The sequence below is a fragment of the Giraffa tippelskirchi genome, chromosome 3 (assembly GCF_054371585.1).
Source record: "Giraffa tippelskirchi isolate mGirTip1 chromosome 3, T2T-mGirTip1v1.2.pri, whole genome shotgun sequence".
In the NCBI taxonomy this organism is placed as follows: domain Eukaryota; kingdom Metazoa; phylum Chordata; class Mammalia; order Artiodactyla; family Giraffidae; genus Giraffa; species Giraffa tippelskirchi.
This window is the reverse complement of record NC_137277.1, coordinates 89,260,207-89,277,267: the sequence shown is the minus strand read 5'-3', so window position 1 is coordinate 89,277,267 and position 17,061 is coordinate 89,260,207. Positions and strand designations below refer to the sequence as shown.

General features: G+C 38.7%; 1 protein-coding gene across 3 annotated transcripts in view; it reads right to left on the bottom strand.

Annotated features, from left to right (window-relative positions):
- ABCB11 (ATP binding cassette subfamily B member 11) overlaps nt 1-17,061 on the bottom strand; it is a 168,032-nt gene that overhangs the window by 73,512 nt on the left and 77,459 nt on the right. Inside the window, exons 2-5 of one of the 3 annotated variants that reach the window (XM_081582599.1) lie at nt 8,720-8,826; nt 7,237-7,258; nt 3,964-4,015; nt 2,943-3,181 (exon numbers count right to left, since the gene is read on the bottom strand). In XM_081582599.1, the coding sequence (XP_081438725.1) occupies nt 2,943-3,181; nt 3,964-4,015; nt 7,237-7,258; nt 8,720-8,795 (389 nt within the window). In that variant the 5' untranslated portion in view covers nt 8,796-8,826. Of the gene's footprint in view, nt 1-2,942; nt 3,210-3,963; nt 4,016-7,236; nt 7,259-8,719; nt 8,827-17,061 lie in introns of all 3 variants that reach the window. The other 2 variants (XM_081582601.1, XM_081582600.1) reach the window with 2 other exon arrangements.

The window sequence follows — 17,061 nt, the reverse complement described above, 5'->3', positions numbered from 1 at the left end:
AAAATCAATATAATGAAAGAGAAAAACCAGCTCCTACATTGTACATGCATGTTTATGGTGACAAGATCATTGAGTTGCTTGTATAGTCCAAGACTAGAACACTGATTATAGTAGGTGGAGACATTGTACTTTCAATATTGTACTTTTTCCAAGAAAGAAGTCTGTGAAAGAGTTGGTTAATTTTGGAAGCACATTCACTATTTACTGGTAAGAAAATATCCCCTGACTCTTTTCTGTCCCACCCAAGTTCATTTTCACAATGATCTTATCATGTGAAAGCTAAACAAACATTTATTCAGAATACTGCTTGTTAGCAGTATTCTTGTCAGTGACCGTAATAACTCATATTTAAAATATTTAGCTCTTCAGTATGAGCTCCTGGTAAAGGCCTAAGAAAGGTGTGGTCTATACAATTTCAAATAGCCATATGAAAAAATTTTTTAAAAAAGGACAGACGTCTATTTACATGCTTGGTATCATGTGAATTCAGCCAAAGCCAAGGAATTTCTGAAAGCCCTTATTTGCTTTGAACGATTTGCTCACCTTCAAGTATACGACCCAGTAAGAATCAATAAAGTGTGAATAATGGATATGTGCTAAGTTGCCCCAGTTGTGTCCGACTCTTTGCAACCCAATGGACTGTAGCCCATCAGGTTCTTCTGTCCATGAGCTTCTCCAGGCAAGAATACTGGAGTGGGTTGCCATTCCCTCCTCCAGAGGGGTTTCCTGACCCAGGAATCGAACCCACATCTCTTATGTCTCCTTTGGCATAAAAGACAGGTGGGTTCTTTACTACTAGTGCCACCTGGGAAGCCCAGTGAGTAATGGGTAGCCATCCTTTCTAACGGATGCCAGTGATGCAGACATTAAAGGCATATTCATTTCTTCAGTTTATCTAATAAATATTTATGAGCACTTGTTATCTTGAATATATCTCAAATACTGTTCCCTCTAACATTTATTTCCAATTTTTAAGGCATTATAGGATATACTTTCAGGATCTTTCACTTGAAGAGTTTATTTTCATGAGTGTTATTAATTTATTGTTTTCCAGTTGCTCAGTTGTGTCTGACTCTTTGCGACCCCATGGACTACAGCATGTCAGGCTTCCATCTCTTTCACTATCTCCCAGAGTTTGCTCAAACTCATGTCTATTGATGATGCCATCCAACTATCTCATCCTTCGTCACCCTCTTCTCTTTCTGCCCTCGATATTTCCCAGTATCAGGGTCTTTTCCAACGAGTCAACTCTTCTCATAGGATGGCCAAAGTTTTGGAGCTTCAGCTTCAACATCAGTCCTTCCAATGAATATTCAGGGTTGATTTCCTTTAGGATTGACTGGTGTTATTAATGATTGGGGTCTATTTACATATGTAAGTCTGAATGGATTTTTTTTTCAAAGGAAGAAGTGATTAGTTCACATTTTGTAGTCATATCACTCTGTAAATATCAGTTCAAGTCTTCTGTTCTTCAACATAAATGAAAGAAAAGAAATGATTGTCGTTGTGAATTCCCTGGGCATCCAGTGGTTAGGATTCTGCAGTTACACTGCAGAGGACTCAGGTTCAATTCCTGGTTGGGGAACTAAGATCTTGCAAGCCACATGGCGCAAGTAAAAATATTTTAAAGACTGTCATTGAAGACAGTCTCTCTTTTATACAAATTGTTATGTTACTTCCAAATATAGAAGAGCAATATACACATTTATATGTTGGAAATTTAATTCTTATGAGTAGGCTTATTTTTTAAGGATAATTCTGTACATTGTATGTTGTCCTATACTTTCCTGTCAAGTGCTAACCAGTTTATAACTACATACTTATCTTCATGGTCATTGATTTCATGATGGTCTCACCAATTAGACATGAGCTCCACAAAGATAAGGACCATTACTCATAAGATACCACTGTAGCCTTTATGCTTACACATTTTCCTGGTACATAATTGGTGTTCCAAAAATTTTAGTTGAATGAGTAAATGAATGAAAGATGCTAACAACAAATAATATTATGGAAGAACATCAGTAATTTAGAAGGATTTGTCATAATCTGGAATCAAGCCTATAGAAAAAATTTTAAATCATGGAGAAAAATATGAATCACTTGAGGGAGCCATTCCAAGTGTCTCTCTAGCCAGGATGTGCCCTGCCCTTGATTCTTGAACCTGAGTGAGTTTATATGCGAAAATGATCTTGATCTGGCCCTGAGGCAGCATGAGGCAGGCTGCAAAGTCCATGCTATGACAGTGAGTCAATCCTGTATATACCACAGACTCACTGATTACATGGCAGCCTATCGGGCTTATCACAGACAGAACAGGAGCACAGTCAGTTCTGGCTAATTCTGCATGGCTGTCTTCTGTTCATAGCACCACGTCACTCTTTCACAGCAACTCAACTGCTAATTGAGGCCAGTGACCCCTACTTCAAGTCCGATAGCACAGGAATGATGAAATTCCCATTGTAGAGAGAAGACTGGCGGTCAAGTGGGTCATCAGCCACAGACACAGCAGCTGAGGGACAAAAGAGAAGAGAGGAAGGAAGGAAAGAGGGAAATAGGAAAGAAAGAGGAAGGAAGGGAAAAGGAAGTCTCAGATATGAGACATGACAAGGACTCAAGTAAAATTTATGAGTCACCTTCCAACGATATTAAGTATCGATAGTGTCATCCTCAAGCCTACAGTCTACAAAGTGTGAAATTTGGGTACGTATTTAATGAGCAATTTCCAATTCTGTATTTTGTTGCTGTGGTCGGGATTTTAAAACCCAGTGGAATAAGAAGAACTTCAGGGCAGAGTGACTTATAGAAATATGTGTAAATTTATGTTTCTGTTCACTCCCTGTTAGATACCACTCCAGGTCCATCCATAAGGTTCTCTTTACACATTTTGAATTACAATCTAATATATGAGCAAAAAAAAGTAAAAACAAATAGCAACCTACCCGCAACGTGTCCCATTTGTCACATTCTGGTTGAGGGAGTAGTTGGTCCACACTATGGTGTTATTCACACATGCTTTTCCAGGGATACTGAGTTCTTGTAATTCCATGTCATACTCAATAAAAACATCTGTCATTGTGCCAAAAATGAGTAGCACGCCTGGATAGGCTACTCCATGGAGAAGTGCACATAAACTTCCCACAGACATCAGGCAAATGTCAGTCTTTGAAGAAAATCGAAACTTGAAAAACAAAGGATTCAGAGATCATCTATGGGTGAAAAGCAGGAGAGGTAGGAGGACTATTTAATTTTAGTTACTAGATTCTGATAAATAGTATTCAACACCAAGTCTTAAGGGAATCGTTTTAATTGAAATGTAGAGATCTCACTAACACTGAAATAAACAGTGCATCAATTATCCAAGTCATTAAACTCTTACGTTGTTAACTCATGTTCTTTCTTTCCTAGCCTCTTAATTCATTCTCTTTACCTCAAGAGCTGGCTTTAGTTCTTGGCTTTTCATCCCCAACTTAAGGGGGAAATAATCACTGACACTGATGCTACTGCCATGTAGATTCTCCAACGTGGGTTCTTCAGCAACAGTAGAAACTGGCTCCCAGAACTGATATTGATAATGAAGAGCATCTGCTTGTGCCCAGAAATGTCTCCATTTTGCAAATTTGAAGGAAATACCTACACTATGGAACTTCTAAAGGCATCATAAGAATAAATATGCATAACATGATTACTGTGACAATTTTCCTTACTAAAATGATCATTAGGGATTTAGAGATTATCTTCTAGAACATTTTTCTGATCTACCAGATAGTATTTGTGTGTTTAATCAGCAATAGATTTCTAATTACTAATCCACATGTTGTCACACAGACTAAGTTTAGGACTGAAAAAGTGATCACTATAGTTAAGCACCTGCCAATATGACTAAAATGTTAACATTTTCTCCATGATCTGAACAACTCACAGCTGCAAAACCTATGCCATTAATCAGCATAGTTTTATTACCAATTGAAAGAAGCCAACTTGACTGCTACCACCTTTCTTCTCATCTTGTAACCTGAGGAGAAAAACAAGGGGATTTACAGACCATCCTTTCTGAAACAATGAGAAATTCTCCCTAAATTGTGATTTCATGAGTCATGCTTTAGTAAGAATGAAAGCCCCCACTGGCTGCGAAATCCTTTCCAAAACTGGTATTTTAAAAACTGGCTATTACTTTCAGATTTACCTCTTCTAGCAATTTCACAGTGTATATCTTGTTCAGTAGAGATTCACTGAGGTTTTTTCAGAGAGGTGTTGAGGTGTTGAGAGAAAGTAAAAAGTACTCTGCACCCCCAGTGGTAGTAACAAATAACTGTGGAACCTCAGCTTTGACCCTTGATTTATATCTACCTACATTTCCTTGTAGGTAAATTTAGGTGGTTGGATTATCTAATTTATTGCTTCTAGCTCTTAAAAATTTTGCAATTACATCAAATAGTGCTGATATGATGAAAAATTCAATAACTCCCATACTTTCCTTAAAATCATATTTACTTACTATTTCTTATTCAATTTATTGCTCAGAAAATTGTACTTAACCCATTCTTGAACTTTCTAATGCCGAAGAGGTCTAATTCACCTAAGTTATCCATTCACGAATATACCTTAGGTCTTATTATCATCAGGAACTGCTCTACTCCTTTGGCTCTTTGGGAATACCCATATATCTTGTTTTCTTACTTCCTTCCTCCTTCCATACCTATTTGTCATCTCAGCTGAGACCCACAGTTCTTTGTGTGTTAGTTGCTCAGTCGTGTCCAACTCTCCCACCAGGCTCCTCTATGTCTGAAATTTCCCAAGGCAAGAATACTGGAGTGGGCTGCCATTTCTTCCTCCAGAGGATCTTTTCAACCCAGGGATCAAACCTGGGTCTCCTGCATTGCAGACGGATTCTTTACCATCTGAGCCACCAGGGAAGCCCAGTTCTTTAAACTCTCCATTTACTTACAATCACTAAACACCAGCAAGATTCTCCATCCTTGGACTTGCCTGGTGGCACACTGGATAAGAATCTGCCTGTCAATGCAGGGGACAGGGGTTCAATGTCTGTCTGGGAAGATTCCACATGCCTTGGAGCATCTAAGCCCATGCACCACAACTACTGAGCCAGTGCTCTAGAGTCCACAAGCAGCAACTACTGAAGCCATGCTCCTGGAGCCTATGCTCTGCAACAGGAGAAACCACTGCAATGAGAAGCCCAGATAGAGAGTAGCCCCGCTCTCTGCAACTAGAGAAAGCCAGAGTGAAGCAACAAAGACTTATTACAACCAAAGACAAAGTAAATAAATTTAAAAAAAAGATTCCCTTCCTTCTCCAGGCATTCTAGGTCCCATTGTCAGCCATTTGGACCATGCTCTCACCATCATCCTCAATCCTTTTTTCCAAATTCATCTTTGGAAACCCCATCTCTGCATTCAGTCCGCTGTTCCCCTTTCTCCTCTCGAAGCCAGGCTGTTAGGCCTGCTGAAGACAACCTCTCCACCATCTAAACAGACACCGACACATGCTGTGCTTAGCACTCAGCTGCCCTAAGCGTCCCTTCCAGCTCAGGGTGGAATCACAAATCCTTGCCGACATGTCCAAAGCCCTCTGTGATCTGGCCAGCTGACTCTCTTACCTTGTTTCCTCCTACTTCACTACACCCAAGCCGCCTGGCCTTTCTGCTGACTTTCATCCACACCAAATCTGTTCCCACCTCTGGGTGTTTGCACTTGCTATTTCCTCTCACCAAAGTGTTCTTTCTTCAGATAACAGAGTGGAGAACTTCCTCACCTCCTTCATACCTTCTCTCAAAAGTTGCCTTTTCAATGGGGCCATCCATGGGCAAAGTCTTTAAAATTTCAACTCTCCCCCCACATCATTTCAAATCTCCATTTCCATGTTTATTGTTTTTTCTTAGAAAGGGGATGATAAATTATCATTATCTACCATGCTATATATTTTATTTATTTATGGTGTTTATTATGTCTCCCTCACTAAAGGAGAGAACTCTTCAAAGGCATGTTAAGTTCCTCAAGACAGAGATTTTTGCCTATTTTTTTTCTTTTCTATATCCTCAGCACCTAAACCAGTGCCTGATACCCAGTATGTGTGTATGTGTATTAGTTGCTCAGTCATGGCCGACTCTTTGTGACCCCATGGACTGTAGCCCACCAGGTTCCTCTGTTCATGGAATTCTCCAGGCAGGAATATTGTAGTGGGTTGCCATTTCCTTCTCCAGGGGATCTTCCCAACCCAGGGATCGACCCGGGTCTCCTGGATTGCAGGCAGATGCTTTACCAGGCAGATGATACCCAGTAAGTCCTCAATTAATATTTGTGAAATGAATGAATGAATATGGTCTCCAGCCTCAACTCAACCCAAGGCACTAGACTTCATTCCTCTACAGATTGTTCCCATTCCCCTCAGCAGCTTTATCAAACTTTCACTGTGATCTTCTCACTCTCCATTACCACATCTATGCAGACATAGGTTCATTTTCCCTAAAAACCAAAGTATTCACTCAGCCTTCCTGCTCATCCTCTCACTGCAGCTCATTTATCTGCATCCCTCATTTCTCTGCATCCATGCCCTTTTCCATCTGTTTCCCACCCAGTAAGACAAGAGTGGCTCTTCTGCCCTCAACTGACCCTACCATTCCAAGTAAAAAGCTAGTGTTACCACAACCACCAACTCTGTGTCGTGCATTATTAACACTTAATGTGTTTTACACATCCTCAACCTTTACCGTTCCACCACCTCCATTTCAGAAACTTAGCTGGCACCTCCTTATCTTCTAAATTAGACTCCATTAATCCTGTCCTCATGTCAAATTAGGATAAACTGATTTTTGGTTTATAAGAGAATTTCAACTCTTAAAGAGAAATATCTAGTCACTGCATTTTAGGTTTCTACAATTTGCTTTGGGGAAGAATTGGGATTTCCTTCTGTAAAAAGAACCTCTTCTGTGACCACAAAATCTTACATGTCCAACTTTTCCTCTGCTTGTTTAAGTCAGAAATTCTGTGGGGTTCCTGGACATATAGGGGATATTTGAACCTAATCCAGAAGGAATATTCCCAAAGATTTTTGAAATCAAATTATAGTAATGTTTTAAAGAGAAAAAGAATGGATTATATATACCATTTTGTAGGCAGTGCAACGTATATGAAAATATTGCTTCTGCTTTGTGCCTTTTATGTGAATATTAGGGGAATTATTTTGAAAATGTGTTGCATTGTTGAAGCAGTCACTTACTTTGATTTTTTATCATTGTTATCTGTCAGGATAAAAACAATACATAAAGCAGTTAATAATAATGAAAAAATGAAACATAATCATTAACAATTTTGCTCTGGAGAACATTTCTATGATTATTTTATTCATGGAACAATACAAAATAATTATTTGCCTTTTCACCTTTCTCTCTCTTCCTCCATATTATAGAAGAAAACACTCTTTCACATATAGGACTGCTGCCTTGACTACATTTTCTCCAGAAAATGAAATCTTTTTATCTTCTGAATGCTAACTAAAGACCAATATTTGTAAATTAATTACAGAAAAATCTGATTTTTTGAACTACCAAATAAAATGAATATTTATTTGTTCTTCAGTTTTTTAGAAACATCAGAATTTATTTACTTAAAATACAGACCGTAAATCAACCAGACAATAAGATGTCATTGACACCCCTGTGCCATTAGAAGCCATAGAATTCAGCCACATATTATTTTCCCCACCATAGGTCAGAGCAGATGGAAGGGAAGAGGTGAAAGTGGGGGTTCAGGGTCATGGGCATAGGGAACCCATAGGGAAAGGAACCCAGGATTTTAATGTCAACCATCTTCGTGGGACAGCACATTCTGGTTCCCCTGGCATTTTCATTTCATTTCATTCAGAGTAAAGAGGCATTATAGTGTAGATAAAGATTAACCTTTCATATTTGGGAATCAGAACTGGGTTAGGATTATGGCTCCTTTAATCATTAGTCATGCAATCTTTGTCAAGCTTAAGGCAGTGTATCTAAGTCTCAGTTTCCTTTTCTATAAAATGTAAAATCATAGGACTTTTGAAAATAATAATGACATAGAATCATCTGCCCTTACCACACTCTAGGTACTTGTGCTATGGATCCCCATCCACTTTACCTCACTCTGGCCAGCAGTGTCTTGTACCATTCCTCTCAGAGAGCAATGCTCACTAAATGCATATTACTATGATCAATTATAACAATATATGAATAAAGGTAATAATAATGAAAGCATTGAAAGTGTTAGTCACTCAATCATGTCTGACTTTTTGCGACCCCATGGACTGTAGCCCACCAGGCTCCTCTGTCCATGGAATTCTCCAGGCAAGAATATTGGAGTGGGTAGCCATTCCCTTCTCCAGGGGATCTTCTTGACCCAGGGATCAAACCCAGATCTCTTGCATTGTAGGCGGATTCTTTACCATCTGAGCCAGTGCTAAAATAACCTGAGTCTATCCAGGGGAAAAACATTTATAGTGAGATGCTTTCACTCTCCCAGGATTTATGCATTCTTACCTAGCACTCTCAGCAATTACATTACACGGATTCTTTGGAGAAATACTCAGGCTGTGTAAGAAGAATATGAGGTAATAGTTCTACTTATTGTTGCTGAATTTTCTCTGCTCCTTGAATATCTTCACTAGTTTGTTCCATTTTTGTTTTCACCCTTTTTCGTACAAGAGACAATAAGATAAAAAGGCCACTTACATGAGCTGTCTGACTCAAAACCATGATTATCCTCTCCAAATTTCTTCACACTGCGAAGAATTACTGAGTCAGACATAACAATTGCAGTTCACAGCAAAAAAAAAACCCTAGAAAAGAAAAGAAAAGAGTGATTGCAGAGGAAGACAAGATGGTGAAGGAGTAGCCAGATGTGCAGTACATCTCTCTCCATGGATACATCAGGAATACACCTTCAGATGCAGATCTCGCAGAACACTACCTGAGAGCAGACAGAAGTCCCTGCTCACTGGAAAGGAGTATATAGATCCAAAACTCAGCAGGACAAAGGAAGGAAGGGGAAAAGAGGAAAATGAGCAGGACTGGACCTGCACCTGGGGTTAGGGGAACTGAAACAGGGGTCAGATCCCCAAATTGAGGCAATGGTTTGAGACACAGGGGAAGTATTTGAAGCTGTTGGAGAGTGAAGCAGCTGATCTGTGACTGTCTGAATGGAGTGAGAACCAGACAATCCTTGCTGCAGCCCTATGTGCCCTGGTCAGGGACCCAAGTCTCCTGAAACACACAATGGCTGGGAGCTGGAGCATAGGGACTGGAGAGCAATCCCAGGGTGAGGGTTGCTGTTGACTGCTGGGAGACAGCCCAACGGGACATGAGGGAGGAGATCATGGTGGAGAATGCCTTTGGAGCAATGCTGAGTAGCCACTGAAATAAAGCAATACTGCTGAGTCATGTGCAGGGGGAGGAGCCATCACTGTAGCTTCTCTCTGCCCACATGCTAGTGCTGGCAACTGACCAATAGAGAAAGACCTCGGAGAGGATCACCCTTTGAGTGTCTGATGCACAGAGCGATAGAGAAGGACCCTAGCCAGTGAAGACCTTTGAGTGTCTGCTGCAACAAGCAACAGAGAAGAACCAGCCAGAGAGGCCTTTTGAATACCAGCTGCCAGAGGCCAGAAAAAGACTGTAATAGTGCCATAGCTCCTGCACCTGAGGCCACCAGCATCTCTGCACACTTGGCACCACCAAGGTCCCTGTGATCCAAGCAACTGTGCCACCTCCACACTTGGCCCTCACTAGGGCAGACTTAAGTCTGCCAGGGCAGCCTCAGGAGCAAACTCCTGTGGATGACCCACATGCAGAGGTGGGGATAAAACCACAGTTGAACTCCAAGGGCAGTGTGGCTAAGGAAAAGGATCAAAAACCTTTCCACCAGCTGTACAAGGTGCAGATTAAATCCACATGATCAATTAGGAAGACTGTGTCTACAGAATATATAAAAGGACAATGAGAGCTATCACAAAAGAAAACACATTAGCTCTGGTAGCAGTGGACATCGCAGGCAAGAACACGCAGGAATAGGGCCAGATTAGTCTGAGCTATTCCCACAGCAGGTCCAGACATCAGCCCGGTATTGGAGGGCATCCTAGGGAGGCAGAGGTGGACAGTGACTCACAGTGAAGGAAAGGACACTGGCAGCTGAGATCCAAGAAAAACATTTATTATTATTCATATATTTTAATTTGTTCTGTAGTTGATCCTAGTTTTTTCATCTTCTTTTTTTCTTTGTTGCCATGGTTGTTGATTTTATTATTACTATTAACTTTAAGTTTTTGAGAACTTTTTTTTAAATCACACTTTTGATTTCCTGTATATACTTCTACCTCTTCATTGGTCTTCTGGTGATTCTGTGGGGCTTTTTTCTTTTTTAAATTTTGTTTGTTTTTCTTACTGTTCTTTTCCTGCTGTAGTTATTCTTTAATATATAAATCTTTTATTTCTTTTCTATTTTTTTCTTTTCTTCCTTTTCTTTGTTTAGTTCACCATGTTCATTAGTTTGTTTTGTTTTCTTTGCTTTATTTTTCAGTTGACACTCTGCTTTGGGTTTGTTTACCAATTTGTGTTTTAGTTAGTTTTGTTTTTAATCGGTTGGGATCATCTTTGGTTTCCTTTGCTTGCCAAGTCACACTCTTGAACTTTCTTGTCGTTGGACTATTTTGGGTTTTGTGTGTGTATGTGTTTGTGTGCTCCTTTGTTTTTGTTATTATTTGCTTGATTTTGTATTTACCATTTGTCTGGGGCTCCTCTTTTGTTTCTTATTTAGTTTTCTTTTGCTATTTTTGTGTTTTTGTTTTAATCCCCTTTAATGCCATAACAAATGGTTTGTGGAGTGTTAGTTCCCCAGGCAAAGATTGGGCCTGAGTCTTTGGAGTAGAAGCTCTGAATCCAGGACAGTGGACTGCCAGAGACCTACTGACACCAGGGAGTATTGATTATTGAGAACTCCCAGGAAGACCTCCACCTGTATCTAAGGCCTGGGATCCCCCAACTGCCAGCAGCACCCCGTGCAAGACAGCTCACCCAGCCAACAAGTAAGACAAAAACACAAACCCAATCATTAGCGAAGAGGCTTGCCACAGACACCCCAAAACCTACCACCTCACACAATCCTGTCCATCAGAGGGAAAAAAACTCACCTCCTTCTACCAGAATGCAGACAAAAGTCCCTCCCAACACAAAACCTACACAAGCCACTGTACCAACCTCACCCACCAAGGGCAGTAACCAAAAGGAAGAAGGTATATGACCCTAAAGCCTGGGAAAAGACGACCTCGGACAAAGCAAGTTAGATATAAATGAAAAGACAGAGAAATTTTACACAAATGAAGGAACAAGGTAAAAATTCACAAGACCAAATAAACAAAGAGGGAACATGCAAACTACATGAAAAAGAATTCAAAGTAATGATAGTAAAGATGACCCAAAACCTCAAAAATAGAATGGAGAAAATGCAAGGATCAATTAACACATTTAACAAAGATCTAGGAGAAATTAAAAATAAACAGAGACAAACAACACAATTACTGAAATTAAAAATACTCTAGAAGAAATCAATAGCAGAATAACTGAGGCAGAAAAACATATAAATGAGCCGGAAGATAGAATAGTGGAAATAACAGAAGAACAGAATAAAAGGAGAATGAGAAGAATTGAGGATAGTCTCAGAGACCTCTGGGACAATATTAAAGGTACTAACATTTGAATTATAGGGGTCCTAGAAGAAGATGAGAAAAACAAAGGGTCTGAGAAAATTTTTGAAAAGATTATAGTTGAAAACTTCCCTAACATGGGAAAAGAAATAGTCAATTGATCCAAGAAGCACAGAGTCCCATAGAGGATAAACCCAAGGAGAAACATGCTGAGACACATACTAACCAAGCTAACAAAGATTAAACACAGAGAAAGAATATTAAAAACAACGAGGGAAAAGCAGCAAGTAACATACAGAAGGAACCCCATAAGATTAAAAATTGATCTTTCAGCAGACACTCTGAAGACGAGAGGAAATGGCAGGATGTATTTAAAGTACTGAAAGGGGAAAATATACAACCAAGATTACTCTACCTGGCAAGGCTCTCATTCAAAGTTGATGGAGAAATAAAGTTTTACAGACAAACAAAAGTTGAGAGAATATAGCCCCCCTAAACCAGTTTACAACAATGTTAAAGAGACCTATAGGCAGGAAACACAAGAGAAGGAAAAGACCTACAAAAACAATTTTGAAGAATGCCAATAGGAAAGTATATATCAATAATTACTTTAAATGCAAAGGGATTAAATGCTCCAACCAAAACACACAGACAGACTAAATGGATACAAAAGCAAGACCCACATATATGTTGTCTACAAGAGACCCACTTCAGACCTAGAGGCACACACAGACTGAAAAATGAGAGGATGGAAAAAGATATTCATGCAAACGGAAATCAAAGGAAAGTCAGAGTAGCAATTTTCATATCAGACAAAACAGACCTTAAAATAAAGAAAATTAAAAGAAAGAATGAAGGTCACTACATAATGGTCAAGGCATCAATCCAAGAAGAAGACATAACAATTGTAAGTATTTATGCACCCAACATGGGAGCACCACAATACATAAAGCAAACACTAACAGACATAAAAGGGGAAATTGACAGTAACAATAGTAGTAGGGGACTTGACACTCCACTTGCACCAATGGACAGATCATCAAAACAGAAAATTAATAAGGAAAAATAGTGTTAAATGACACATTAGACCAGATGGGACCTAATTGATATCTTCAGGACATTTCATCTAAATGCAGAACAATACGCTTTCTTCTCAAGTGCACATGGAATATTCTCAAGCATAGATCACATCTTGGGTCATAAATCAAGCCTCAGTAAATTTAAGAAAATTGAAATTGCATCAAGCATCTTTTATGACCACAATGCTATGAAATTAGATATCAATTACAGGAAAAAAAAAACTGTAAAAAAGCACAAACACATGGATATTAATCAATACATTTCTAAATAATGAAAAGTTACTGAAGAAATTAAAAGGGAAATTAAAAATTTCCTAGAAACAAATGCAATGAAAACATGATGACTCCAAACCTATGGGATGCAGCAAAAGCTGTTCTAAGAGGGAAGCTTATAGCAATACAATCCTACCTTAAGAAACAGGAAAAACATCAAATAGACAACCTAATTTTACACTTAAAACAACTGGAAAAGAAGAACAAAAACCCTCAAGGTTAACAGAAGGAAATAAATCATAAAGGTCAGAGTAGAAATAAATGAAAAAGAAATAAAGGAAACAATAGTAAAGACTAATAAAACTGAAAGTTGGTTCTTTGAGAAGATTAACAAAATTGACAAACTATTAGCCAGACTCAACAAGCAAAAAGGGGAGAAGAATCACATCAACAAAATTAGAGATGAAAAAGGAGAAGTTACAATAGACAATGTAGACATACAAAGGATCATAAGAGACTATTACGAGCAACTTTATATTCCAATACAATGGACAACCCGGAAGAAATGGACAGATTCTTAGAAAAGTTCAACCTTCCAAAACTGACCCAGGAAGAAATAGAAACTATGAATAAGCCAACCACAAATACTGAAATAGAAACTGTGGTCGGAAAAAATCCCTCAAAAAACAAAAGCACAGGGCCAATTGGCTCCACAGATGAATTCTATCAGACATTTAGAGACGAGCTAATTAATGCCTATCCTTCTCAAACTCTTCCAAAAAATTGCAGAGGAAAGAACACTTCCAAACTCATTCTACAAGGCCACTATCACCCTGATACCAAAACCAGATAAAGACATTACACAAAAAATAAAATTATAGGCCAATATCACTGATGAACATAGATGCAAAAATCCTAAAAAAAATTCTAGCAAACAGAATTCAACAATGTGTTAAAAAGGTCATACACCATTATCAAGTTGGGTTTATTCCAGAGATATAAGGCTTTGCCAATATACACAAATCAGTCATTGTGATACACTCTACTAACAAACTGAAAGATAAAAACCATAAGATAATCCTGATAATCTCAATAGATGCAGAAAAAGCTTTTGAATAAATTCAGCACCCATTTATGATAAAAACTCATCCAAAAATGGGCATAGAAGAAACCTACCTCAACATAACAAAGGCCATATATTATAAACCCAGTGTAAACATTATTCTCAATGGTGAAAAACTGAAAGCATTTCCTCTAAGATCAGGAATAAGACAAGGGTGCACTCTTTCACCACTATTATTCAACATAGTTTTCGAAGACCTAGCCATGGCAATCAGAGAAAGATTATAAAGAAATAAAAGGAATCCAGGTTGGAAAAGAAGAAGTAAAACTCTCACTGTTTGCAGAAGACGTGACACTATACATAGAAACCCTAAAAATACTATCAGAAAATTACTAGAGCTAATTAGTCAATTTAGTAAAGTTGCAGGATACAAAATCAATATACAGAAATTACTTGCATTCCTATACACTAACAATGAAAAATCAGAAAGAGAACTTAAGAAATCAATCTCATTTACCCTTGCAACAAAAAGAATAAAATACCTAGGACTAAATCTACCTAAGGAGACAAAAAAACTGTCTACAGAAAACTATAAGACACTGATGAAAGAAGTCAAAGACAACATAAACAGATGGAGAGATGGTACATGTTCCTGGGTTGGAAGAATCAGTATTGTGAGAATGACTATACTACTAAAAACAATCTACAGATTCAGTGCAATCCCTGTCAAATTACCAATGGCATTTTTCACAGAACTAGAACAAGAAATTTCACAATTTGTATGGAAATACAAAAGACCCTGAATAGCTGAAGCCATATTGAGAAAGAAGAATGAAACTGGAGGAATCAACCTGCCTGATTCAGACTATACTACAAAGCTACAGTCATTAAGACAGTATGATACTTTCACAAAAGCAGAAATATAGAGCAATGGAAAAAGATAGAAAGCCCAGAGATAAACCTATGCATCTACGGGCACCTTATCTTTGACAGGAGGCAAGAATATACAATGGAGCAAAGATGGTCTCTTCAATAAGTGCTTCTGGGAAAACTGGACAGCTACATGTTAAAGAATGAAATTAAAACACTTCTTAACACCAGACACAAAGCTAAACTCAAAATGGATTAAAGACCTAAACATAAGACCATAAACTCTTAGAGGAAAACACAAGCAGAACAGTCTATGCCATAAATCACAGCAAGATCCTCTATGACCCACTTTCCAGAGTAATGGAAATAAAAACAAAAATAAACAAATGGGATCTAATTAAACTTAAAAACTTTTGGGCAGCAAAGGAAACTATAAACAAGGTGAAAAGACAACCCTCAGAATGGGAGAAAAACAATAGCAAATGAAACAACTGACAAAGGATTAATTTTCAAAATATACAAGCAGCTCATGCAACTCAATACCAGAAAAACAAACAACACAATCAAAAAAAGGACAGAAGACTTAAACAGACATTTCAATGAAGAAGACATACAGATGGCTAATAAACATATGGAAAGATGCTCAACATCACTCATTATTCAGTTCAGTTCAGTTCAGTTCAGTCACTCAGTCGTGTCCGATTCCTCGCAACCCCATGAACCGCAGCACACCAGGCCTCCCTGTCCATCACCAACTCCTGGAGTTTACCCAAACTCATGTCCATCCAGTTGGTGATGCCATTCAGCCATCTCATCCTCTGTCGTCCCCTTTTCCTCCTGACCCCAATCCTTCCCAGCATCAGGGTCTTTTCCAATGAGTTAACCCTTCACGTGAGGTGGCCAAAGTACTGGGGTTTCAGCTTCAACATCAGTCCTTCTAATGAAAACCCTGGACTGATCTGCTTTAGGGTGGACTGGTTGGATCTCCTTGCAGTCCAAGGGACTCTCAAGAGTCTTCTCCAACACCACAGTTCAAAAGCATCAATTCTTAGGTGCTCAGCTTTCTTCACAGTCTAACTCTCACATCCATACATGACTACTGGAAAAACCATAGCCTTGACTAGATGGACCTTTGTTGACAAGGTAATGTCTCTGCTTTTTAATATTCTGTCTAGGTTGGTCATAACTTTCCTTCCAAGGAGTAAGCGTCTTTTAATTTTATGGCTGCAATCACCATCTGCAGTGATTTTAGAGCCCCCCAAAATAAAGTCTGACACTGTTTCTACTGTTTCCCCATCTATTTGCCATGAAGTGATGGGACCAGATGCCATGATCTTAGTTTTCTGAATGTTGATTATTAGAGAAATGCAAATCAAAACTATAATGAGATATCACCTCATACTAGTCAGAATGTCCATCATCCAAAAATCTATAAACAATAAATGCTGGAGTGTGGAAAAAAGGGAACTCTCTTATACTGTTGAAGGGAATGTAAATTGATACAGATACTATGGAGAACAGTATGGAGATTCCTTTAAAAAACTAGGAATAAAACTACCATATGGTCCAACAGTCCCACTACTGGAAGACCAGTACCCTGAGAAATATACCCTGAGAAAACCACAACTGAAAAAGACACATGTATCCCAATATTCATTGCAGCACTATTTACAATAGCTATAACAAGGAAGCAACCTAGATGTCCATCAACAGATGAATGGAATAAAGAAGCTGTAGTACATATATACAATGAAATATTACTCAGCCATAAAAAGGAATGCATTTGAGTCAGTTCTAAAAAGAAGATGAACCTGGAGTCTATTATACAGAGTGAAGTAAGTCAGAAAGAGAAAAACAAATATCATATATTAATGCATATATATGAAATCTAGAAAGATGGTCCTGATGAACTTATTTGCATGGCAGCAATAGAGACACAGACATAGAGAACATACTTGTGGACATAGCAGTGGGGGAAGGAGGGGGTGGGACAAATGGAGAGAGTAGCATGGAAGCATATACACTACCATATGTAAAATAAATAGCCAGTATGAATTTGCTGTATGACTCAGGGAGCTCAAACCAGTGCTCTGTAAAAACCTAGAGGGCTGGCATCAGATGGAGATGGGAGGGAACTTCAAGAGGGAGGGG